Consider the following 27939-nt stretch of genomic DNA (forward strand, 5'->3'; position numbering starts at 1 on the left):
GGGAGGACGAGCGAGGTGGACAGAATGGCTGACATGGATGTGATTGTTAGGACAATCAAACCAGGACCTGATGAGTGACTTTGCTGAATGGAGTTGGACAAGCGAGAAGGTAAAGGTACTACATTTAGAATGTAACATACATGAAATTCTTTAACTTTTGTATATCATAAGGTACTTTGTCCAGCACTCCTCACAGATACCTACAGCATCTGGTGTTCCTAGGTGGTCTCTCCCCCAAGTACTGACCAGTCCTGTGCCTGCTTAGCTTCTGAGATCAGACAATATCAGGCATATTCAGGCTAGTAATCTAGATCAAGTACATTATCATCTGACTGCACACATACAACCTAACAAAACAGCATCTCTCCAGACCATGGTGCACGGACAAAAAAAAAACACAATACACAGGACACAAAGAACACATAAATAATCATATTTATAAAAATATGTGGGATGATAAGTGAACATCAGTGAATAGGAAGGAAATGGAAACAAAATAAATATATTACACATTGTTTGTCTGGTATATGTACAACAATGAATCCCTGACATTGTAAAATGCTTTCCTATATAACTCACACATGCTCTACCTGACAGTTGAACAACGGCTACTTTTCCCCTTTGGACTACATACATCAACTTGGCAACTTCGAAAAACTGACATCCTATCAATTTTAATTTGTATTCTCTTCTTTAAAATAGTTTCTTCAGGCCATCATCTCGCGTCATGGTGCATTGCAACCTTTTGGGCATCTTCCTCATGCGGTTAATCTCAGCTGGTGAACATTCATGGGCGATTCAACTGTGAAAAGCATCACAAGCTTAACAAAATACTGGTCCCACCTGTGACGTACAGCCGCACTTGCGTGCTGGACTCACTGAACTGGGAGGAGAACAACTATTCATTTGCTTTGACAAAGATTCTACAACATAAACGTTTCACCTGTACTTTCCCTGACAGATACTGACAAGTCTGCCATGAACAAGGGCAAGAATGGCTAATGGTAATTCCTGGCATTTTCCACTCATAAAAATGATGATCATTGATGATTCTGGAAGGAAATATTTTCAATCCACCCGACCCCCTCAAAAAAAATTTAAAAGCTCATGTTCACGTTTATTGTCACATGTAAGAGGTTGAGGTTTGAATTCAATGTACAATGCAGATAACTGCAAATATATGTATCCTATAGACCTATGAAACATCTAGCTAATATTTATCTGATTCCTGGTGGGCCTGGGCCTAGAAAGCAAAATTGTCCCTTATTGACAACCATAATGGGGATGAGATGGTTGCTGTGGACAATGGGAGGTTGCTTGAACTGGGGCAGTGATGAGAAACAATGTAAGATGTGGCACTGTGGGAGTTTCCTGCATCTGGTGAAAACATATCAATTTTGAACCATAGAAGAACCACAGAACACTATTGTATAGAAACAGGCCTATCTAGTCTGGGCTGAATGATTATTTTGACTAGTCCCATTGACCTACACCAAGTCTATAGCCCTCTATATGACTCCCATCCACATACATATCCAAAGTTTTCTTAAATGTCAAAATTGAGCCTGCATTCACCAGTTCAGCTGACAGCTCATTCCATACTCTCACCACTCAGCATGAAAGACCCCCCTTTAAACTATCCCCCCTGAACCCACATCCTCTCGTTCTTGTCTCACCTAACCTCAGTGGAAAAAGCCTGTTTGCATTTGCTCTGCCGAAACCCCTCATAATTTTGAATATCTCAATTAAATCTCCCCTCTATGCTCTGGGGAATAGAGACCCAATCTGTTTAACATTTCCCTGCAACTCAGTTCCTTAGGTCCCAGCAACATCCTGGTAAATCTCTGTCCTCTTTCAATCTTTCCTTTGTTTGCTCCCTTTTTCTGATCTGCTAATGGTTCATTGTTGTAGATTTACAGATTTTTGTTCTGGACGATTCCCCTTGTCTCCACAACTGCTGGTCTTGTCTTTCAATCGACCTCTCCATTGAGGACTCAAAGAGGAAGAGTATAATTGTTCCATGCCAAAAGGCCTGGCACTGAACACAATACGGTTGATGTGGTGCTCAAATAAAACAGTTTCAATTTACCTTCCCCCTCCCAGGAAGAGGAGGCCAAGGGCCATATGTGTGGCCATGTGGAATCCGTAGTTCATTTCTCCCCCTGTCCTTTTGTGCATATATCGACACAGCTGGAGGACCTTCAGGTTCCCAGTGCCTGCCATGACTAAGGCAAGGGACAGCAGAACCACACTCAGACAAGTTTCCAGGTTGTGGTGACCAGCCTGTAGAAAGCAAAGGTGTGAAACACGTAAGTCTGCGGACGTCGTGACTGTAGGAAGAACACACAACATGCTGCAAGAACTCCGCTGGTCTCGCGGCACTTGTGAAAGCCGACAAGTTTCTTCTCTCTTCCGCCCTCTGCCTCTACGCTTGTTAAGCCTGACCTGAGCATCCTCTGATCAATGTGATCATGGCCATTGAGTCCATGTTGACTCCCAGGTGAGAAATCAAACCAGTCCTGTTCCCTTTCTCCCTGCAGCCCTGCAACTTCCTCTCTCTCTCTCTCTCTCTCTCTCTCTCTCTCTCTCTCTCTCCAGCTCCTCTTTAAGGTTATTTTCACTTGGTGGGGGAGGAGTGATTGGATCAGTGTAATGTCGAGAAGTGTGAAGTTATCCACTTCAGAGGGAAGAATGGAAAAATCAGAAAATTATTGAAATAGTAAGACTGACTGAACGTTGCAACAGAGCATGCTTGTACATAAGGTCAGAAGCTGGCATGCTGTTGCAGAGAGTAATTAGGAATGGAACCAATACCCCCTGTATTGGCCTTTACTGCAAAGGGAATGGTGTATGAAAGGAGGAAACTGGTGCCTACAACTGGAGTTGACAAAACCATGAGGAGAATTTACGGAAACAGTAGATTCGGGAGAACTGGGAACATCCTTGCACTAACAAAACTATCTCATTATTCCGATTCAGAGAAATCTTCATGTGGTCCCACTGTCCTGAGGACATGCAAACGCCTTCACCTGTTCCGTCTGAGCAAAGTCATTCCCTTTTTATTTTACTACCGCAGGACTTTGCAAAAGTAGGAGGCGAATTTACTGAAAAAGATGATTCAGGAGAACTAATTCTGAAGATCATATTTTCTGAATAAAGTGCCATTCACTCAAGGAGAGTTTGTTTCTCAGAATCGCGAATCCTCAGCTCTCCAAGGGAGAGTTATGGAAGTTGAATCACTCTGTATTCAAGACTGTGGTAGGAGAGTTAAATGAAGAGGTGAACAGGCAGAAAATTGGAGGGCAGCCAGATGGTGCAGCAGTGAAAGCTCAGATAGCCTGAGTTTGATCCCAAGCTCTCGAATTCCCTCTGTGTCAGTGTGGGTTTCGGTCAGGTGCTCCAGTTTCTTCCCACAACCTGGAGGCACACTGATAAGTTAATTAACTGCTGCAGGTTATCCAATCACGTGGATAAATAGTGAAAACAACTTTAAAGTTGTTGAACCAATTTTTTGAAAGAACATTCAACTCCCCTTCAGTCCATCTGAACCTTGAAAATATTGAGTGACTCAGCCTTCTCAACTCAAAGGCTTTACAAGAATATTTAAATTTTTTTTAACAATGCAGCACAGTTGAAAGCCCTTCAAGCCATGAAATCCATGCCGCCCAATGAAACCAAATTAACCTATGTACATGGAGCACCTGTAGAAAACCCACAGGTCACGGGGAGAACGTACAAACTCCTTGCAGATCGCGTGATCCAACCTGGGTCACTGGCACTGTAATAGCATCGTGTTAACCGCTACGCTAACTTTGCCAAATACTGAGGATGACCACAGAAAAGCAATGAAAATTTGCCAAAAGTTTCTTCCAGACTGCAATGAGCCATCTATCAGCTATGGATGATATTATATAAGAAATAGGAACAGAAGTACAAATCGCACAGCCACTTGAGTTGCTCAGCGTAAGAAAAAAAAAATCACTTTCTTGGCTTGACAAACATTTTCAGAGTTTTCCAAAGATTTTCAACTCTTCAAAAAAAAGAAACTTCTCTGGATCTGTCAATAAGATAAATCTTAATCTAATATTCTGCACCATGGTGGTCGGTTTAGCCAAATGATTCCAGCCTGATGGCATCCAGCAGAAAGAATTAACAAAAATGTAATAGCGCAATAACATCACGATGGCTGTTGATAAAATAAATAATGTTTCCAGTATCTGCAGGGTCATTCTCCAGAGGACACATTTCTTGTGGTTCACACTTTCAAATCTAAGTATTAAGGCAGTCCAAAGAAGAGATTGCAACGTCTTCTTTGGGACCCACATTCAGATGTGGTCTGAGTTTATACTTTAATGACACTTGAGCTATTTTGGCCCATCCCAGCAGAGCAATCCGATGAGTTCTATTCCCTTCAAGTTCTGCTACTTATTCCCCCTCAAAAATGCCCATCATCTCCCAGACAGCATTAATGTCGACTTCACCAATTTTCGTTCACCTCTTTCCCCCCCCCCCCCGCGTCTCTCTCTCTCTCTTTTGCTATCCCTCTGTCTCCCTTCCACTCCTTCTCCAATCATAGGGCAATCCTCAGCCCTCTCCTCCTATCATGTCAGCTTTTTATCTCTTTTAACCTCCCACCCTTTACCTATGACCTTGTGCTCCTTGCCCTTCCGCTTCCTTCCCCCACCAATTTTTCTCATACCTGATGAAGGTCACAGGCCTGAAACATCGGTTATCCCTTTCTTCCTATGAATGCTTCATGACCTACTGAGTTTCCCCAGCACACTCGTGCATTTCACTCAACTTCACTTTGATTCCTTTTGCCATTAACCAACACTAAAGCTTTTTAACCTCAAGAATGATGGCACAAAGTACTCTCTCTTACTCTAAAAATATTCTGTGAAATGACCGATGGATTTAATGGCATAGACCCGGAGGAAATACCTCAACCTAACCTTGGGCTGTGGTTAGCGCGATGCTTTTACAGCTATAAGGACTAGACCTGGGTTCGAATCCCGTGCTGTCTGTAAGGAGTTTGGACGTTTTCCCCATGTCTGCGTAAGTTTTCTCTGGGGGCTCCGGTTTCCTCCCACCCTTCGAAAACGTACCGGGTAATCGGTTAATGGGGTGCAATTTGGGCGGCACGGACTCGTAGGGCCAAATTGGCCTGTTACAGTGCTGTATGTCTAATTTAAAATTTAAAAATAGAAGCACTGCTGTTATATTAATCTTACAACAATGAAATCATTATAAAAATATGTGTGCCCATGTTTGGGTAGGGGGTTTGGAGGAGCTGGGACTTACCAGTACAGCCATGGGTGAGGAGACAGATTCCAGAAACATTTTCACATATTTATACTAGATAATGAAAACAAGAGTTAATTTGATATAAGACTTGAAAACAGCAGCCTACAGCTACAAAATGATAAAGCCTCATAAATAATTATTTTAATAAAGGGCTTTTAGTTATGCAGCATTACTTACCAAACAATTGAAAGCTGCTACATTTGAAGATCCTGCAAATCGCAGGCCCATTGCCATGCAGGCACCCGCAATAATGTTGATGTGAGCTTGGCTGCGAGCAATAATAACATGCAAAAAATTATTCAAAAGAACAGCACCAACTTATTCACATACAGCTGACTCCTCATCATCCAGGTTGAGGGAAGGATAATGCAAAGTCGGAGACAATGCAAGGACTTAGAATTTGCCTCAGTGCCACAGGGAGTGATGGCCAGGTAAAAGAAGAGGGGCTGTCAGGGATCTGCAGGCTGCGATTGATAAGTTGGCAGACAGTCAGCCATGCAAGCAAGGTGATAAACTGGTCAGTGGATGATCGAGAGCTTTAAATTTAGACATACAGCACAGTAACAGGCCTTTCTGGCCCACGAGCCCGTGCCGCCCAATTAACCTACAACCCCCATACGTTTTGAAGGGTGGGAGGAAACCGGAGCACCTGGAGGAAATCCATGCGGACACGGAGAGAACATACAAACCCCTTACAGACAGCTTGACTATTTATACGGTTAGAATAAGGCAGTAGAGTTAGTGTAAGGGTATTAGCACGCTAATGCAGGGCCAGCCACCTGGATTCAAATCTAGTGTTGTCTGTAAAGAGTTTGTACATTCTCCCTATAGGTTTCCTCTGGGTGCTACAGTTTCCTCCCAAATTCCAGATGTACAGGGTGAGTAGGTTAATTGGTCACTTGGGTGTATTTGGGAGGTGCAGGGTTATGGGCCAGAAGGGCCTGTATCTCCAAATTTTTTAAAAAAATGACATTGAGAGGTGCATAACAGTTCTGAAATCATCTTCCTGGCTGACTTCTGCAGAAAAAATTTCAATCCCTAAGTCCTGCATTCGGCAGTTCATCCCACAGTGATGATGGTGTGGCACAGCAGTGCTGCAGGGAGCATAGCTGCTTCATAGCTCCAGCAAGCAGAGCTTGATTCTGAACTCCAGTGCTGCTTGTGTGAAGTTTGTACGCTTTCTTGGTGAATCCTGTGTGCCCTAAATACATTATGATCACGTTGAGTTGATTGGCTGATGAAAGTTTCTCCATCGTAGGTGGCCGGGAGGGGAATGTAAGAGAATGTGTTGCAGGGAAGAGTGGAAGAGTGGGGGGGGGGGGGGGGGGGAGGGAGGGAAACAGGATTGCCCTGACATCTGGTACAGCTTCGATGGACTGAATAGCCTCCTTCTATCATAAAGAAATAACAATTCTGATGAAATCTACTACATTTGGTACATGCACAAGGTCTGATACACTGCATATTGCAACCTCTGATGGTCAGGTGCAAGGGAACTTGAAGGACAAGACATAAAAGACAAATTGCACTGTTTAATTATTCCAACTGGACAAGGCAGTTTAAAGGGATGAACAAGAGGATGGAAAATCAGTGCTCAAGTGGATACATCTATCTCCAGAATCTGGGAAACTGCATCTGAAGCTGTGGATTTACTACATGAGGTGCAACTTTGTTCCTTACTGAGTGTTCTGGCTAAATGACATGTCTTACTTTTCATGCACTGATTTTTTTTTTGAGAGTCATGTTGTAAGACGGTTACAATATAAATGTTTGGACTGTGATGCTGCCACAAAACATCGAATCTCATGATTTGTTCATGACAATAGATTCTGATTCAGAGAGAGAGAGAGAAAAAAAAAATAACACTGGCTTCTTGGGAAATCCAGATAAAAGTTTTGTGCATAAGCAAAGGTAATCAATATGGGCGTGGATCAGTCACTTTAACATTTTTGAGATGTTATCTTTACAAATCTGAAATATAGAAACAGGCAGTTCCAGGGCCGCATTCCTGAAAACCAATTTTTCTATCTGTCAGAAATTTCTATTTTCTATAATAACACATATTGTACAACATTAATCTGATCATTCTTTAATTTCATAGATAAAGCATCTCAAAAGTATTCATAATTAAATTGTAGCAAGCCATTAATGAACATTTAATTATTATTACCAGCTGGATAAATGGATGAATCAATGAAAAGACCGATTTCCATGTCAGGTCATTCATAACCCAGCTTGCACAATATGCACAAACATTTCTGGATTTCCGCCTTCATTGTTTCCTGAGAAGCCAGTTTGTTTTATATACATATATATCTATATATAAATATATATATCCCAACCAAGACAATTCCACAAGCAAGATAATTAATTTTGTTTTTTTCATAAAGATTTGCTTAAAACTACAAACTGTAAACCTTTTTACTATTCATTTGAGAAATGTGAATACTGCAGGCTGTCCCTCAAAATAAGAAGCTTTCCAGAGCATTTCATAGAGCAGTAATAGGTAAACTATATTGGTAATGCTGAGAATTTTAGATAAACCATAGGGAGGAACAGCAGAAGACATTTGAAGCCAAGTGGGTTTCTATCATCAGTTGTTAGTTCTATTAGGAAAAGTGGTACTTAAATTCTTCAGTTGAGGAATTCAGACTAATAGGTTCAGATCAATCGTTCATTAATCATCAGGCTATTACGTCCTGTGATGTGAAATAGTAGTAATAAGTTGATGCCCAATTAGGTTTGAAATTGAAAATAAAGTGGGTTTAAGACTAAACATTGCAAATCTGCGGTGTTTTCTTCCAAACAAAACAGTCAGCTCTCCATCCCTATTAGACTTTGGCTTCCACTACTGTAGATTATTTTCTGACACATGCAGGTCAGGCTGACATGGCCTAATCACATCAGCAACCTACTCCCCTGACTAATCCGATAGAAGGTCTCCTCCATTCTCTTCTGTTAAATCACCTGAGCAGACAAGCTTCACAATGCCCCAACAATCAATGTACAGAGAGCAGGTGCGTTGCAAAGACTTTAAGCCAAGACATTTGCACAAAAGCGATGTTTTACACCCATGATAAAAATAAATTGTAGTTATTTTTAAGTTTAAGCTATACCATCAATGCAAGTCACGGCACTGAATGATACACCGGGCGCTGGCATAAAATTCTTAAACGGAGTGGAACATCTGTAGGAACCTTCCAAAGCTTGTTCTGATTAAAACCTTAACTGAGTTAAATTTCTTGTCTGGCACCAAGATGGAAAAAGTAAATTTGGTCTTTTGCTAGTGATGCACTTTGTGAACAGTCCTGATACGGAACAGACTAGATATTTGTGGGAGGTTTACAATGGAAAAAGTCTCAGAATGCTGCAGAACCAATTAACTTTTCAAGGTTATTAACATTGTAATGGAGGAAATGTGCCAGCCAACTTAGACACAGCAATACCCCAAAAACAGCAATTTAACAATGCCCAGTTGACACAATGATATGAGCTGATGGTGAAATAGTGCCAGGAGGTCACTGACATCCTCCTGAAAGGGTAAATGGGGCCTCATTTGGATGCTCAAAAGACTCAAGTTTGAACTTAAAGCAGTGTTGCAGAATAGGTTTTTGCGTTCAATTCTTAGATCGTAGAAGATTACAACACAGTTCAGGCCCTTCAGCCCATCATGTAACCTATGTATATCTACCCACAACAATCTCATTTTTTTCTGGAGAGTCACGTGATGGAGTAGTGACCGGACGGTGAACTCCAGCCCTCTCCAGAAAAGTCGGGAAAAACAAAGGAAAACACAAAGGCACAGAAATAAAAGTTACAGAAAAGTGAGTATAAAGGTGGAAAGAAGATGGCGACAAAAAAAGAAAAATCGAAAGCAACGGTAAGAAGAGAGGAAGAGAAGACAAAGGAGGAAAAAGGTGAAGGCCTTACCTGTCCAAAGAGGCCCGCTGCGGAGAGAGAAACCCGCTCCCTCAGGTCGGTAAATAATGGACTACAAAAATGGCTCGCTGAGCCGAGTAAAAGTGCGCAACCGCGCATGCGCGAGGAATCGCGCATGCGCGATGCGAATGAAAAAAAACACACCGACGGGAGGGGGGACCAGCTGGGGAGTCGATCTCCACGGCCGGCAACGACAGCTGCAGAACACCTGCAGCAAGAAGAGACCACAGAAGACAATAGAAACAAGAAAGAAGAGAAGGAAAGGGCAACAAAGAAACAACAGATGGTCAACCCAGAGGAAGAAGAAGAGGAAGAGTACAGTGAAATAGAAGAAGAAAAGAAAGGCAAGGTAAAGGATATACTTTCTCTTATTAAAGGATACATGGAGTCATTTAAAGAATGGCAAACACAGGAATTTAAGGATTTAAGAAAAAGAATAAACAACACAGAAGAGAAAATGAATAAAATAGAGATGACCTTAACAGAAATGGGAAAGAAAATGGACATGATGGAAGAGCGGGCAGTAGCAGCAGAAATGGAGGTAGAAGACTTAAAAAAGAAATTGGAGGAATCTAATAAAAAAAACTAAAGAGACACAAGAACTACTAGCTCAAAAAATAGATACAATGGAAAATTATAACAGAAGAAATAACATAAAGATAGTGGGCCTTAAGGAAGATGAAGAAGGCAAGAATATGAGGGAGTTTATAAAAGAGTGGATCCCTAAGACCCTAGGATGTCCAGAACTACAGCAAGAAATGGAAATAGAAAGGGCACATAGAGTATTGGCCTCTAAACCACAACCACAACAAAAACCAAGATCTATTGTAGTAAAATTCCTAAGATATACTACAAGAGAAAAGGTACTGGAGAAGACAATGGAAAAAGTAAGAGAGGGCAACAAACCACTGGAGTATAAAGGGCAAAAAATCTTCATTTATCCAGATATAAGTTTTGAACTCCTAAAGAAGAGAAAAGAGTTCAATACAGCAAAGGCGATTTTATGGAAGAAAGGGTATAAATTTATACTAAAGCATCCAGCGGTATTGAAAATATTTATTCCAGGACAACAAAACAGACTATTCTCGGATCCAGAAGAAGCACGAAAATTTGCAGAACAATTACAAAAATAGACTGAGGGAGGAAGACGGGTAATGAGAGTTAAAATGATCACGATTGATATGTATGTGGGTAAAGACAAAAATAGACTGAGGGATGAAGACGGGTAATGAGAGTAAAAATGATCACGATTGATATGTATGCGGGTAAAGAGGTACAAGAGTGAATAGAGACAATGTGCATACGTGAATGTATCTGTACTTAGAGGAAAATATAGATAGTATAGACAAGAATTAATAAGGGAAGGTAATGGAATAGAGAGAATAAGGAGGGAATTAAAAGAGTGACCTTTGTGACATATGAAAAGTGAAATCTTTTCTGGGGGGGCGGGGTGAGGGGAAATAGCGGTCACTGCAAAATCAGTTGACGCTTGCGAGTGGATTCGCAAATCCAAATGGAGAGGGGAGATGTGGTTGTCCGACAAGGGATAAAGGACAACTCAGGAGGGGAAGGGGAGATTGGGGATAAATAAGATAGAAATAGGAGAATAAGGAAAATGTTGGATGTTGTAGGAATGTTGTCTTATAAAGAGTTGAAAATAAGAAAACAGAAATGGAAAAGGAGGAAAGGTAATGATGGAAAAACGGAAAGAGAAGATAAACAAAATATAAAAGGGCTACGCTGAACTATATGACTTTAAATATTAATGGAATACATAACCAAATTAAAAGGAAGAAACTACTAAATTTAAATGAATAAATGTATTCCATTAGAAAAAATAACATATAGGTTAAGAAATAATATTGAAATATTCAAACAAGTATAGGAGCCTTACATTAAATACAATAGCGAAAACCTACCGGGGACAAACATTACCTAAGTTGATGGAAGGAGAAGGAAAGAAAAGAATGGACTCAGTAGAATTTCTGGTGTATTTTTGTTGAATGACAACATTGTCTGACTGGCTTAATGCAACCTAGATTGTATACCTAAAATGGATGAGAGGGGGGGGTGGGGGGGTGGCTTGGGAGGAGGGGGGGGGGGGGAGAAAAAGTCACTGTATATGTGTGAAAAAGAAATAGTGTATATCATGGCTAATGTGATTTATGGTGTGAAAAATAAAAAATTTAAAAAAAAAAATCTCATTTTTTTCTGACCTAAAACCTCTGAAGCTCTATTTTTCTTACACCCATGTGCATAACTAACTGTCATTTTGATGTCCCTATTATACCATTCTCCACCGCCACCCCTGGCTATGCATTCTTGGCACCCTCCAGTCTCTGTCCAAAAAAACACTTACCCCTGACGTCTCATCTAAACTTTCCTCCATTCACCTTAAACATACGTCCTCTGGTAGTTGATATTGTTGCCCCGAGGGGAAAAAATGTAGGCTGTTTACCCTAAAGTCGGACTTGAATCCACAATCTCAGATTCCGATACAAGAACGATACCAAGTGAACTACAATTGTCAGAGACATGAAATTGTACATGCTCACTTACTGGAATGGAATCTAAAGGTGTGGAACATTGATTTCGAGGCAGAAGCAGCCAAGAATTTAAATTCAAATAATTACTGTAAATCAATCTGGAAATGAAACTAATGCTGGTGGTTATGATCACAAAACCCACCGGATTGTTGTGAAAACCCATCAAGTTCACAAACGACCTCCAGGAAATGAACTTTGCCACCCCTGCCTGACCTCCCATACAACTCCAGCATCTACCAGTGTGGTCGATTCTTAATTGCCCACTCAGTTCAGTTCAGCATTGCCCATGAATGAATCAGTCCCTTGGCAAGAAATAAAAAACCCAAAAGATAACTCACCGCATTGTTTGTAAGTCAACACCTTCTGGCGCTTGTCCATCTGCTGCGTTCTGCCTCACAATCTACAAATAAAAATGAAGAAGAAGCTGGAAGCACATTTTCACACAAAATGAATTCAGCACATTCTAATCCAGAAGACTCACCCTGGCATCGGCTTGTTGGCAAAGTTAGATTTTGAGAGTGATATCTGGAACAAGACTATTTCTGAAGACCGGAGCAAAGTTTAAAAAAAATGTAGTCAAATCAAATTTCAAAAAAAGACTGTGGTGTTCCATCATTATTCCCTCTTATGCTCAGTGCAAAGAGTTAAAGAATACTCAAAACAAAGTCTCTGAAGGAATGAATGAAATAAGAGTTTATTGCCAAATACACGTACAATCCCAGAATCAGAATTTATTGTCACGAACAAGTCATGAAATTTGGTGTTCTGCAGCAGCTTCATTGAGGAAACGTTCATCTTATAACCATCTTACAACATTACTGTAAAAAAATATTAAAATAGTAGTGCACGAAAAGTAAGACAGAGTCTTTGGTTTATTGATTATTCAAGAATTTAATGGCAGCAGGGAAGAAGCTGCCCTTATGCCGTTGAATACTCGTCTTACACAGAGGGATCTGGGACTCTTTGCAATTTGATCCTGAAGATCATGATAAGAAGCTCCCAATCAGTGCTGATCACCTCCTTCTTGCTGGCCATCAATGCTGGTGAACCACAAGGCTGAGAGCTTGGTCCCCTGTTCTATTCCCGTCTTCACCCATGATCAGGTAACCAAATTTGGTTCCAATCCAATTTGTAAATTTGTTGATGACACCACCACTGCAGGTTGAATCAGGGGCAATGATCTGATTGGATGGAGATTGAGAACCTAGTTGCATGGAGTCAGAATTAACAAGTTTGCACTCAACATCACTAAGATAGAACCAGAGAACATTACAGCACAGAAAACAGGCCTCTGGCCCTTCTAGTCTGTGCCAAATTATTATTCTGTCTAGTCCCACTGACCCGCACCCAGTTTATAGAACTCCATACTCCTCCCATCCATGCACCTACATAAAATTTTCTTAGTTAAATTTGAGCCCGCATTGATTACTTCAGCTCATTCCACACTCCCACTACTCTCTGTGTGAAGAAGTTCTCTCATATTCCCCCTAAACATTTCCCCTTTCACCTTTAACATATGTCCTCTGGTCATAACCACCAGCATTAGTTTCATTTCCACCTAACCTCAGTGGAAAAAGCCTACTTGCATTTACTCTGTCTCCACCCCTTAACATTTTGTATACCTCTATCAAATCTCCCCTCATTCTTCTACTCTCCAAGGAATGAAATCTTAACCTGTTTAACCCTTGCCAGTAACTCACCTCCTGGTAACATTTTAGTAAATCTTCTCTGTTCTCTATCAATTTTATTCATATCTTTCCTGTAGTTTGGATTCCAAAACTGCACACTATACTCCAAATATGGCCTCACCAATGCCTTGTATAACTTTACCATAACATCCCAACTCCTATAATCAATACTTTGATTAACGAAGGCCAATATCAGGGTGGCACAGTTGGTGTACCAGTTAGCACAATGCTCTTACAGTGCCAGCAATCGGGACCGGGGTTCGAATCTTGCGCTGTCTGGAAGGTGTTTGTATGTTTTCCATGTGTCTGCATGGATTTTCCCCAAGTGCTCTGGTTTCCTCCCATCATTTGAAACATACCAGGGTGTAGGGTGATTGGGTGTAAATTGGGCAGCATGGACATGTGGGCCGAAATGGTCTATTACTGTGCTTCATGTCTAAAAGAAATGCCAAAAGCTCTCTTTACAACCCTATCTACCTATGACACCACTCTCAAGAGAATTGCATATCTGTATTCCCAGATCCCTCTGTTCTACCATACTCCTCAGTGCCCTTGGAGCTTACTGTGAACTATAATAAGGGGAGGCCTAAGGACCATGCACCTGTCTTCAGTGGCAGGATGGCGGGGAAGAGGGTTAATCACACAAGGTTCCCTGGTGTCCTCATATCAGAGGGCCTCTTCTTGGGCCAGCACATTGTGGCAACCAATAAGGCACACCGATATTTTTAATTTCAGAGCATGCTGTCGAATACTCAATTTGAAGCTCTGCAGGTTCACTGTGCAAAGAACACTGCAGCTTGATCCAGAATTATCCCTTTGCACTGGTTTGGAAACTCAGGAGCACAGGAACACAGAAGGTAGCAGGAAGTGGCAAACCTAACCAAGCCCATCATGAGTTCATTGAAGACATCTCGATGAGACGCTGCTTCAGGAAAGCAGACATCATAAAAAATCCTTATTAATCTGGTAACAATCGCTTTTCTCTGCTACCTTTCAGACAGAAGGTACAGAAGCGTGAACTCCGGCACCTCCAGGTTCAAGAAGAGTATTAACAGGTTCTTGAACCTGCCTTCTTCCACGGAACCAGCAGTGAAGGCTGCCCAGAGATGTTCAGGGGAGGCAGAAGAACAGCTTCGTGAGTGTCTGCAGTTGGGTGAATGAATATGCTACATTGGTCACCAACTTTATCAGGAAATCCATGAATGAGTGTGTTACGACCAAGACTATCCCCATGAATCCTGATCAGAAACCATGGATGAACCAAGGGACCCACAAACAACTGAAGACCAGATTTGTGGCATTTAGTACTGGAGATTCAGAAACATATAAAAAGACCAGGTGCAGCCTCCGAAAGACCATCACCAGTGCAAAGGGATAATTCTGGATTAAGGTGCAATCTCAGACAGATGTGTCAGGGCTTGCACACCATTACATCCAACAAGGCGAAACAAGGGAAGTTTCATTAACTGTGATACATCTTTTCCAGATGTGTTCAATGCCTTACATGCACTTCAAAATGGAGAACAATGAATAACCTTTGCCACTGTCAACAGACCATGGTGACTGTGCTCCCAGTCTCTGAGGTAAACAGAAACTTCAGGAGGATGAATCCAGGCAGTGAACACGACCATGTCCTTATCACCTGTGGGAATCACTGGCTGGAGTTTTTAAACAAAAATTTTCAACCTCTCGTGACAATGGTCAGAACTCCCCTTCAACAGGGCATACTGGTGTCAAAGAAAAGCAAGCGACCTGCCTCAACGACTATCGGCTGGTGTCAATGAAGTCTATCGGGGTGAAGCACTTTGAGAGGATGGTTATGGAGCAAATCAACTCCCATCTCAGGAAAGACCTGGATCCACTTCCGTTCACCTATCGCACGACAGGTCAAAGGCAGAGGCCAGCTCGCTGGTCCTCCACTCTACATTAGATCACCCAGACTCAGAGTAACACCGATGTCAGGATGTTGTTCACTGTTCAATGCCATCAAACATTCAAACCTGATCACCAAGCTGAAGGATCTAGGCCTCTGCCCATCCCTCTGCCGTTGGATCCTCGACGTTCTCAACAGCCGATCCCAAACAGTGTGAATCAGCAATATCACCTCTTTTACGCTGACCATCAACACAGTGGCACCCCAAAGCTATGTGTCTAGTTCCCCCCCCCCCCCCCCATCTAGTTCCTGCACATCCATAACTGAGCAGCCAAGTTCAGCTCCAACTTAGTCTACAAATTTGCTGATGACGCCATCATTGTTAGCTGAATAACTGGAAATGATGGATCAGAAAACATGATGGAGGATAGAGAACTAGGTTGGGTGGTGCCAGAACAACAATCTTGCTCTTAAAGTCACCAAGACCAAGGAACTTGGAGTTGATTTCAGGAAGGAGAGGCTAAGGAACCACATACATGTCCATATTGATGGGATGAATGTTGAGAGGGTCAGGATGCTGGGAGTCTATGTTTCAGAAGACCTCTCCAGCACAACATCTGCCCTAACCATGCCGCCCTTTGACTTCAAGATAGATTTTGACAGAGGGCAGCCTCAGGACTCCTCTTGGAGTTAATGACCATTAAAGCACCCTAAGAGATGGGGGTCATGCATCACCTAAAGGAAGATGTCTGTGCTTGCTGGAGGTCAATCATCCTAGCCTCAAAATACCATTGCACGAGTCCCTCAGGGCAGTGCCCTAGGCCCAACCATTGCAGCTGCCTAATCAACAGCCTTCTTTGCATCAGAACATCAGAAGAAATGTTTCACAACTCCTCAGCAAAAGAAGCAGCCCGGGCCGATACACAATATCTGGACGGGCCAATATCTGGCCGTGCGACATTCTCACATGTAATGCGCCAAACAACCCTTATCTCCAATCATGATATTCAATGGCATTACCAACATTGTGTTCACCACTCTCAATAGTAATGAGTTTATTGTCATATACAGATATTGTATGCACTGAAATTCTTGCTTGCTACAGCTGGACAGGGTACTTTAAACTACAATAGTTTGCATTCAATTAAATTGAAAAGCATTAAACGGGATTGAAAATAGGTAATGGATACAAAAGATCCATGGATAATATACACAATTGGCATAGTCCAAGAAAAAGATATTGCAGACAGTCCCCTTATGGTGCCAGAGTACTCCGTGATTGAGTTTAATAAAACGAGGTTCAAGAGCCTCAAAGCCATTGGAAAGAAACTGTTCTTTGACCTGGACCTGCAAAGTTAGCAACGAGAAATGTTTCACCATTAACCAGAAACTAAACGTTGATTATGTGGATGATAGAGATTGGATATCCTGAGGTCAGTGTCTCGTTGCCCCATATTCCAAGGTCTTCCCACCACCTACCATATATATCTGTGTAATTGTTGATACCGCGTATCATCATCAACCCCTCCCCCCACTCACTTTTTGGCCCAAAAATCAGGTGTTTTTGTATGATCCATGTAAAATTTAACACCCCCCCCCCCCCAACCTCTTGACACCCCGACAGCAGATCTTCGTCCCGGCTGCCCGCCCACCGGATCTCGTGATGCCCCGATGGTGGACCCTCGCCCAGGCAACCCGCCAACTGGAGCTCCCAATGCCCAGGCTCCAGCCCCTCCGAGTTCCCAATCATGAATCCTTGCACTGGCAGACCGCCCATCCGATTTTCTGACACCTCAGCAGTACACTCATCTGAGGTCCCAACCACGATCCTTGCCCCAGCTGCCCACCCATCCGAGCTCCTGACGCTCCAGCCACAGACTCTCTCTTAGGCCCTAGCTGTCAGACCATTCGAGCTCCCAATGCCCCAACCGCGGACATACCACTTGGCCCCAGCCATCCGAGCTCCCGGTGCCTTGAAAACAACACAGGTACTTATGAGGTCAAAAATTTAACCTGGTAAAAGTCGACCATCCACCCCTTTCTGTTTGACCTGAAAAAAATTTGACATTTACTTGAGTATACAGGTGATCTCTGACATATGTCCAAGCATGCAAGAACAGGAATGTTATTAGGAACATAGGAACAGTAGGCCAAAAATGGCCCATCGAGCCTGCTCCGCCATTCAATACGATCATGGCTGATCTAATTTATGACCTAACTCCACCTACCTGCCTTCCCCCCATATCCCCTAATTCCTCTATCATGTAAAAATTTTTCTCACCAAATTTTAAATATGTTTAATGAGGCAGCCTCAACCACTTCCCTGGTTAGAAAATTCCAAACATTCACTACTCTCTGGGAAAAACTATTTTTCCTCATCTCTGTCCTCAGTCTACTCCCCTGAATCTTGAGACTGTGCCCTCTCGTTTTAGTTTCCCCGGCCAGCTCAAAAAACCTTCCTACATCTATCCTATCCATACCCTTCATAATCCTATATGTTTCTATAAGATCTCCTCTCATTCTTCTGAACTCGAGCGAATACAATCCTAGACGATTTAATCTTTCATCATAAGTTAACCCCTTCATCCCAGGGATCAACCTAGTAAACCTCCTCTGGACCGTCTCCAAAGCCAGTATATCCTTCCTCAAATATGGAGACCAGAGCTGGACACAGTACTCCAGGTGCGGTCTCACCAGTACCTTATACAGTTGCAACATTACCTCCCTACTCCTGAATTCAATTCCTCTAGCGATGAAGGCCAACATTCCATTTGCCTTCTTAATAACCTGCTGCACCTGCAACCTAACTTTTTGCGATTAAGGCTTAATTGCCTTAATCGAGGCTTAATAAGGCACTGGTGAGACCTCACTTGGAGTATTGTGAGCAGTTTTGGGATCCTCATTTAAGAAAGGATGTACTGGGTAGAAAGGAGTTTCACCAGGATGAGAAGGTGATCATAAGAGGAGCATTTGGAAGCTCTTGGCCTTTTATTCATTGAAATTTAGAAGAATGGGGAGGGGGCATCTTATTGAAAAATTTCAAATATTGAATGGCATGAACAGAGCAGATGGTGAAAGGGTGTTTCCCATGGTGGAAGAGTCTTGGACAAGATTGAAGGGCATCTGCTAAGAACAAAGATGTGGAGGGACTTCTTCAGCCAGAGGGTGGCAAATCTGTGGAAATTGTTGTCATAGGAAGTTGTGGAGGCCAGGTCATTTAAGGGAGAGATTGATAGGTTTTTGATTACCCAGGGCATCAAAGGTTATGGGGAGAAGGCCGGGCAGTGGGGCTGAGGGGGGGGAATGGACTAGCTCATGATTAAATGGCGGGGCAGACTCGAAGGGTCTATTTCTGCTCCTATATCTTATGCTCTTATGGATAGGCATTGGTCATCCCTCATTGCCTCTGCATCCAGGTCCTGAAACTGTCCACCCAAAATAACATGCTGAATATTTCCAGCACTTTTATGTATTGAATTAGAATCACTGCATCTGTAGACTTTCTCGTTTAACTCCATTCAGCTACTCCACTGCAAATTCTCCGTGAGGGGGGAGAAAAACGTAAAGAATGCTGCATGGCCAACTCAGGAGGTGAAGGGGAGATTGGGGATAAATAAGATAGAAATAGGAGAATAAGGAAAATGTTAGATGTTGTAGGAATGTTGTCTTATAAAGAGTTGAAAATAAGAAAACAGAAATGGAAAAGGAGGAAAGGTAATGATGGAAAAACGGAAAGAGAAGATAAACAAAATATAAAAGGGCTACGCTGAACTATATGTCTTTAAATATTAATGGAATACATAACCAAATTAAAAGGAAGAAACTACCAAATTTAAATGAATAAATGTATTCCATTAGAAAAAATAACATATTGGTTAAGAAATAATATTGAAATATTCGAACAAGTATAGGAGCCTTACATTAAATACAATAGCGAAAACCTACTGGGGACAAACATTACCTAAGTTGATGGAAGGAGAAGGAAAGAAAAGAATGGACTCAGTAGAATTTCGGGTGTAATTTTGTTGAATGACAACATTGTCTGACTGGCTTAATGCAACCTAGATTGTATACCTAAAATGGATGAGAGGGGGGGGTGGGGGGGTGGTTTGGGAGGAAAGGGGGGGGGGAGAAAAAGTCACTGTATATGTGTGAAAAAGAAATAGTGTATATCATGGCTAATGTGATTTATGGTGTGAAAAATTTAAAAAAAAAAAAAAGAATGCTGCATGGCTTGCTGAGTTTTTTGAGCATTTTTGTGCACTTGGACCACAATCACTGCATCTGCAGACCTTCTCTTGTTTAAATTCGCCCAAACTTATCCATGGGAGCAACACAAGGACCAACAAATGCTGGCCTCGCTGATCTCAAAATGGAACAAAGAAATACAAATTTCTGACTCAAATCCAAAACCTTGATCATAGATTTAAGGAGTTTTTCGAAGCATCAGAAAGAGCGGTGAGGTAAAGAGCTACAGGTCCTTGACATTTCAAGATGAAGTCATAAACAATGAAATGATTAAAGGGATTAGAATAAGAGGGCTGGATGAGAGTGCAGAGAAGCTTCGAGCAGTTTGAAATGAAGCACATTTGGAGCAATTCCAAATTATTGATGCATAGTATTTACACCACATCAGTGTAGACCAATGGATTTACAGAAATTATATGAATTGCAGAACTTGCCACCCACAGAGAGATATTTATATTATTTATATAAACACCCAGAGGAGCCCAGATCACCAGGACAAAAAGTGCAGAAAAGAAACACAAAACAGCTTCTCATTTTGACAGCCTTGACAGAGTTATGCACCAGGAAACAGGCCATTCAGCCCAACTCGTCAATGCCAGCAAGTTGGCATTCTGGGATAGTCTCATTTGCCTGCATGAGCTTCCTATCCCTTGAAGCTCTTTCTATCCATGTAACTGTCCAAATGTCCTTTGTTTGTCAAAATTGTACCCGGTTCTAGTTTCCTGTGGCAGGTCAGTCCAGATATGGACCACCCTCTGAGTGAAAAAGTTGTGCCTTAGGTCCCTCTTAAATCTCTCCCCTCTTATCTTAAATCCACACCCTCCAGTTCTTGAATTCTCTACCCTGGGTAAAAAAAAACTGAGAGCATTCACTTTACCTGCATCCCTCATGATTTTATAAACCTCTACAAGGTCATTCCTAAGCCTCTTATGCTCTGGGGAATTAAGACCGAGCCTACAACAACTCAAGTCCTCTAGTTCTGGCAGCATCCTTGTGTATTGCCTCCGCATCCCTACACGTTGATGTCCTTCTAATAGTTGGGCAACCTGAACAGCACATGGTCCTCTAAATGTGATCTCTGCAGTGCAGCTAAATCATGAGGTCCCAACTTTTGTACTCAATACACTGCCTGATGAAGGCAAAAGTACTAAGTACCTTCTGCACCACCCTGGGCACCTGAGTTGCCATTTTCAAGGAAATATGCTCTGGTACCCCTCTGTCTCTCTGAACTACAATATTTGCCAAGGCCCCGCCATTGACTGTGTAACTCCCAACCTGGTTTGACCTTCCAAAGTGCAATACTTTGCACTTGTCAGAGTTAAATTTCATTTGCTGCTCCTTGGGCCACTTTTCTAATTGATCTGGATCCTTCCTAGACAATAAAGATGGATGTCTAAAAATAAATTTAGGCAGATACATGGATAGGCAAGATTCAGGGGAGTGCAAGTCGAATGGGACTAGCTTAGGAAGCAAACTTAGCTGTCAGGGACAAATTGGGCTGAAGGGCTTATTTCCATGTTATAAGTCTTCCAGATGCTGATGGAGAGCATTCTGACTGGTATGGTGATGCCAATGAACAGGACAGAAAAAAGGCTAAAGAGAGTTGTACATTCGGCCTGCACCGCCATCATGGACATTAGTCTTCTCTTCATTAAGAGGCGGTGTCTCAAGAAAGCAGCCCTTATCATCAAGTACCCTCAGCACTCAAGCCATGCCTTCTTCTCACTGCTATCATCAGGAAGGAGGTACAGGAGCCTGAGGACAAATATCCAATACCACAGAAACAGCTTCAAAATCTGCCAGCAGATTTCTGAACGGACACATTGAGGACAATTAACTGGGTTCTGATTCTAAACCTCTATGACTTTCTGGATCACTGCTGCCAAATAGACCATGAGTTTTGTACCACACATAAGGTCTTGATCTTCAAATGTTTTTTCTCCACTGACCTAAGGCTGTGCTGGGATGTTGAAGCCTGTGGTGAATTTCATCATGGATGTCGGTCTTTGTGGAGGTTTGCTTCCAAGATATGTGACGTGATCTACTTTTTCTGGACTTTGCTGTGAATCTTTATTTTTGTGATCAGATGGCATGTTATACAATGGGGCTGGTTTGCAGAGGGTCCCGATCTTGTGTTGATGAGCTGTGGTGCAACAGACATCTGCTATATCTGCAAACAGCTGGATACCATATATGCCAGTGTATAAGACGGTCTTGAATGTTAAAAATGTCACCTCAAAACCAGGGCTGTCTTATTCGCCAAGTTTAAAATCCGAACCTGAACAGCAAAGTCTCAGCACTCCCCCACGGTGTCCATCTGCCCAGCCTGACTGCCATCGGCTCTGTACAGGCTTTAAACAGCCTGTTGAAGGAGCTGATGGTGGTTTATTTTGAAATATGCTTATAAAATTTAAACCTTTACTAGGTAATTTGCTTTTAAAATATTGTGAGTTAGTATATTAAATATACTCCACTGGTCAGTGCTAAGTGGCAGACTTGGGGTAGTCTTTAAACAGCAAGTATTGCTCAAAACCTACATATTAGGTGGAAATTCAGGGGTCGTCTCATACTCGAGTCACATTGTATGCCAGCATATACGGTATCTTATGGATCTGATGGTTTCCCAGACACATCATTCAGCTCTGCCTGAAGGACCACCCAAAGTCAGGTTAAATGAACAACTTGTATCTTTGTTGTGTCTTCAATGCAGTAAAAGATCCCAGATGCCTCATGAGAGCTTCCAAGGAATGTACTTGATGAGTTAAGGAGATTTCGAAGGAATCTGGATTGTACAAGTTTCACTAAGAGTTGAGCACCATCAATAGTCAAGAAGTAATTGCTCTGCCAAATTTAGTGCAAAGAAATGTGGCCATTGAAGCAAATGAACATCAAGGCAACAATGAATGAGGAAAAATTATATCAATATTTTACTGAGGTGACAACAGAAATATTCTCTCAGTTCATCTTCAACTAATAGTGAAAGCATTTGTTGTAACAGTCAGTTGTTAAGAACCTTGAGTGCATATTGCAAAAGCAGAGTTGCAGTTTATATCATCAAAGAAATCTCTGGTTTCGAATGTAACATCTAAACACACTGTCCATCATCATTTACTGAATGACAACTCAAACGTTTGTGGGCAACACTGAAATAAACCGCAAAGGCATCTCAGATGGACAACATACTTTAACTGCAAAACAAAATGGTTTCACACATGACGATGTATAGTTGAAGGCAGTAAAATAAAGAGAAAATTGGAGCAAGAAACTCCATTGGTCCTGTCACGGTTGCATCTTTCAGTAACATTTGCAGAATCTCTGCTCTGGACTATCACTCAAGTCACAGGAGAGCCAACATGAGCCGAAGCTGGCAATATTCTGTCTGGAAAAGCAGATATTAATGAATTGATTCGGATGAAATGTCTTCAGGATGAAATGTTAAATTGGAATATTGTGTTTGGTTCTGGTTAACTCATTACAGGAAGTATGGGGAAGCTATGGAGAGGGTGCAGAGAGGATTTACCAGAATGTTGCCTGGATTGGAAAACATGAGGCAAGGCTAGCAGAGTAAGGGCTTTTCTCTTTGGAGCAAAGAAGGATGACAGGTGACTTAACAGAGGTCTTCAAGATTATGAGAGACATAGATAAGGTGGACAGCCAACACCTTTTCCGAGGGCAGAAGTAAACACCAGAGGGCTTCTGTACAAATTAAAGGGAGGAAGGTTTTGGGGAGACATCAGGGGTAAGTTTCTTTTGAAACAGGAGAATTGTAGGTGCCTGGAATGCATTGGCACGGGTGGTATTGAAAGCTGGAACAATAGGGGCATTTAAGTGGCTCTTAGGTACATAGTTGAAAGAAAAATAGGGGGTTATGAAGTTGGAAAGGTTTAGGTTTTTTTTGGTAGGTATATGTAGGTCGGCACAACAATGTTGGCTGAAGGCCCTGAACGGTGCTGTAATGTTTTATGTTAATTAATCTCTTTCGCTCTCCCATGATGTTTCCTGAAACTCCCTGATTTCATTTTTCCTGAGGGCAAGGGGGAATTACACATGTAAACAAATAAAGAACTGTAAAAAGACAATGAATGTAAGCAAACTGACTATGCAATGCAAAGAGAATTTTTAAAAAATCAATAAAGTGCACAAGTAAGAGTCCTTAAATGAGTCCCTATTGACTTTGTTGTTGAGGAGTCTGATGGTGGAGGGGGAGTAGCTGTTCATGAACCTGGTGGCGTGAGTCTTTGCCGATTGCGGCAATGAGAACAGTGAGTGTGCCGAGTGGTGTGGATCCTTGATGATTGCTGCTGCCCTCTGACAGCAGCATTTCCTGTAGTGGTGAGGGTTTTTACCTGTGATGTCCTAGGCTGTGTCCACTACCTTTTGGAGGGTCTTATAGTCAGGGGTAATGGTGTCCCCATACCAGACTGTGATGCAGCCAGTCAGCACTCTTTCCACCACATCTCTGTAGAAATTTGCCAAGGTTTCTGGTCATACCAAACCTCTGCAAACTCCTGAGAAAGTGGACGCACTGACGTATTTTCTTCACTATGCCATTGGTGTATTGGGTCAAGGACAGATCCTCCCAGATAGTGACTCCTGAAAATTGAAATTTGCTCACCCTCTCCACCACTGATCCCTCAATGATCACTTGACCTTGTACCTCTGGTTTTCGTTCCTGAAGTTAACGATCAGTTCCTTGGTTTTGGTGACATTGCGTGCAAGGTTGTTGGTGCACCATTCGGCCAAGCTTTCAGTCTTCCTCCTGTATGCTGACTTATCACCTTTCTTTATACAACCCACTACCGTGGTATCATCTCCAAATTTGCAGATGGTGTTATTGTCGTACTGAGCCACACAGTCGTAGGTGTAAAGTGAATAGAGCAGAGGCGAAGAATGCAGCCCTGGTTCTGATGGGAGATTGTGGAGGAGATGTTCTTCCCAATCCTCATTAATTGTGGTCTAGGCGTGAGGAAATCCATGATCCAATATAGACCGTGGGGTGTTGAGTCGCAGGTCTTGAAGTTTGCTGATCAGTTTTGAGGGGATGATGCTGTTAATTGTCAAACACCATTTAAGTCGATAAAGAGCATCCTGATGAATGTATCTTTGATGTCCAGATGTTCCAGGGCTTTGTAAAGCTAGTGAGATGGCATCCGCTGTAGACCACTTCATCACTGTTGACAAAAGTGCTACTGGTCAATAGTCATTAAGGCAGGTCACTGCACTCTTCTTGGGCACCAGTATCATCAACACCTGTTTGAAACAGGTGGGTACCACACCCTGCTGGAATGAGATGTTGAAGATATCCGTGAATACATTGGTAAGTTGGTCAACACACAGATATTTAATTCTTGGTCAAGTTCTCTATCTGGACCAGATGCTTTCCTCAGATTCATTCTCCTGAAGCCACCATGCACGTCACCCTCAGATACAGACAGGAGAGGATCATCAGGGGACATGGGGGAGTGGAGGGTCTCCAACATTCCTTGATGATCCTATCCTATGGTCAAATCGGGCATTGAGTTCCTCTGGGAGTGAAGCTTTGCCATCTCTTACTGCCTGCACCAGATTTGGTTTTGGGACAGGTTATGTCATTTCGGCCCTGCCACAGCTATCGGATGTTCTTTGTTGTTTCATTCCTTTCCATCATTTAAAAAGCCCAAGTTAAGAGGACAATGGAATACTCTCCTTGCCTCTAGATGAGTGCAACTCCAACTTCACTCAAAAAACTGTTCGTGAACCTGGAGGCGTGAGTTTAGCTTGACTGATATCCCATTCAACATGCTCTAAATATTTGTTCCCTCCAGGTCCCACTCCATCCTGAGATGGAAATATTTCACTGGACCTTCTTCATTGCCAGGAGGTTCCACCCAACACTCCCTTGAGAGTACCTTCACTATAGCGATTGGAATGGCTCAAGGTAGGTCATTACCTCTTTCCTTGAAGAAAGGCTCAGGCCAAAACATCAGAAATAGCTTTACCTCCGATGGACACTGCAAGACTGGCTGAGTTCCTCCAGCATTTCTGTGTGTTTTTACTACAATCACAGCATCTGAAGACTTTCATATTTTACTTCCTCTTTCAGAAAGGTATACAAAAATAATGATTTCATTAGTGAAGCCCAATTCCAAAAAAAAGTCCTTGATTTTTTTTAGGATGTATGGGTCGGCACATCATCGAGGGCTGAAGGCCCTGTACTGTGTTGTAATGTTCTATGTACGATGGTCCGACTTACGATTTTTCAAAGTTACGATGGTTCGAATCCGTATTATACTTTGGAAATTTGACTCGGCTATGATGGTTAGCATTTCTCAATAGTGCTGTATCAGTCCCCAAACTGATCCTACTGCCCCGCTCTCTCCCGACATCCCTGTGTCAGTCCCCACACTGATCCCACTGCCCCACTCTCTCCCGACGTCCCCGTGTCAGTCCCCGCACTGATCCCACTGCCCCGCTCTCTCCCGACGTCCCCATGTCAGTCCCCGCACTGATCCCACTGCCCCGCTCTCTCCAGACGACCCCGTGTCAGTCCCCGCACTGATCCCACTGCCCAGCTCACTCCCGACGTCTCCGTGTCAGTCCCCGCACTGATCCCACTGCCCCACTCTCTCCCAACGGCCCCGTGTCAGTCCCCACACTGCCCTTTTTTGGCTTACAATGGGAATGCCGGAACTCAACCCCATCATAAGTTGAGGACTATCTGAAAATACAAAAGGTAGATATAGTGCAGGATGCCACAATTGATCATTTATCGACTCAGCAGATCAATGCCTGATACAATTTGTACTATCACATCGTTGTAGTTCCATAGTTGTAAAAGCAGAACAATGCAAAATCCAGCTCAAGTAACTTACCTCTTCTTAAAGATATAAGTGTTATTTACCCCAATCCTTTCAAATGGATAAGAAGTGGTTGCTATTTCAGCATCAGGGTTAATCAATACCTAAAACATCCTTTGAACACAAAATCTCACATGCGTGGTGTTTTTGGTACCTTGCATCAAAAGTAGCTGCAACAGGAACTCTGAAGTGTAATTATAGACAAGAAACCTTTACTGAGTTCACCATGGGGGAGATTTGAGGAAATATCAAAATCTCCTGAAAAGGAGCTTAAATAAAATAGGTGGAAGTGAACTGAAATAATATTGAATAATAGAAGTACTTACTGGGGGTATGTTGCTATTAATCCATGCTGGGTTTGGCTTTATTTCATCCCACATGATTAATCCTCTTGCCAAAGTCTAAGGAAAGAATCAGACACACATTATATTTAGCAAAACAATGTGGTATTTCCATCTGATCGAATGACAACTCCTGCATTCCCATGAACAATGTTACATTATGACCTACTGATGGCAATGTGCTAATTTCCTCCCTTCTCTCTGGGAGGTAATAAAACCAATTAGTTACCTCAAATTGCTAGGTGTCAATTTTTGCCTGTCAAGACTCCTGCAAATCACCTCACGTACTTCACAATGTTTTAGCTGCTGAGATTTTGTAGCAGAGCGTACAACTAGAGTACAAATAACCAAATCTAATTTCAAAGAGATTTTGGTGCCTCATAGATGAGAATCTGTACTAGACTTTGCCAATGGATGCAGTGTGTACAAAACTTGCAATTCATCACATGGTGTCAAAGGCTTTCTTGGGGATACCAAAATTGTTACACCACAGGTGTTGGTCATTCAGTCAATCAACCATTTCTATGCATTTTGTTATTCTGATTCCATCGCTTTTGCTGTAGCCTTGCTAATTATTTTAGACCATAAGATATCAGAGCAGGAGTAGGCCATTTGGCCCACCAAATCCATTCTGCCATTCCATCATGAGGCGATCCACTCTCCCACTCCGGCCCATTCCCTTGCCTTCTCCTTATAACCTTTGATACTTAGACTGTTCGGGTCCCTATCAATCTCTGCCTTAAATACACCCGACGACTTGGCCTCCACAACTGCCGTTGGTGGCAAATTTCCAGGGTTCACCACTCTCTGGCGAAAGAAAATTCCTCTGCATCTCTGTTTTAAATCTGTTTGTTTTTCCTGCGACACTGGCTTGATGTCCACCAGATGAAAACATCCACCCCTTTCAATGACAATAGGAAACACAAGAACAGCAGGCCTCGAGCAAACAAGGAGGAGGTAGAGGGACTTGGTTGGTTAGGCAGCATCCATGGAGAATAATGGAGAATTATCATTTCCAATCCGGGTACATATTCACTAGGATACTGCCGTGAGTGAGGAGAGACTGGATGGACTGGGCTTCTTTTCCAGGGTGGGTGGTGGAAATCATGGTTGAGGTATTCCAAGTTGCGAGGGACACATCTAAGGCAAATAGTGAGAACCTTT

At 42.4% G+C, this 27939-nt stretch overlaps 1 protein-coding gene across 1 annotated transcript in view; it reads right to left on the minus strand.

Moving 5' to 3' along the window:
• anapc1 (anaphase promoting complex subunit 1) overlaps positions 1–27939 on the minus strand; it is a 273616-nt gene that overhangs the window by 48081 nt on the left and 197596 nt on the right. Inside the window, exons 34-38 of the mRNA XM_069887679.1 lie at positions 26761–26835; positions 12128–12189; positions 5482–5572; positions 5302–5355; positions 2090–2283 (exon numbers count right to left, since the gene is read on the minus strand). Of these exons, the coding sequence (XP_069743780.1) occupies positions 2090–2283; positions 5302–5355; positions 5482–5572; positions 12128–12189; positions 26761–26835 (476 nt within the window). The remainder of the gene's footprint in view (positions 1–2089; positions 2284–5301; positions 5356–5481; positions 5573–12127; positions 12190–26760; positions 26836–27939) is intronic.

Source organism: Narcine bancroftii, chromosome 6 (genome assembly GCF_036971445.1).
Source record: "Narcine bancroftii isolate sNarBan1 chromosome 6, sNarBan1.hap1, whole genome shotgun sequence".
Classification (NCBI taxonomy): Eukaryota; Metazoa; Chordata; class Chondrichthyes; order Torpediniformes; family Narcinidae; genus Narcine; species Narcine bancroftii.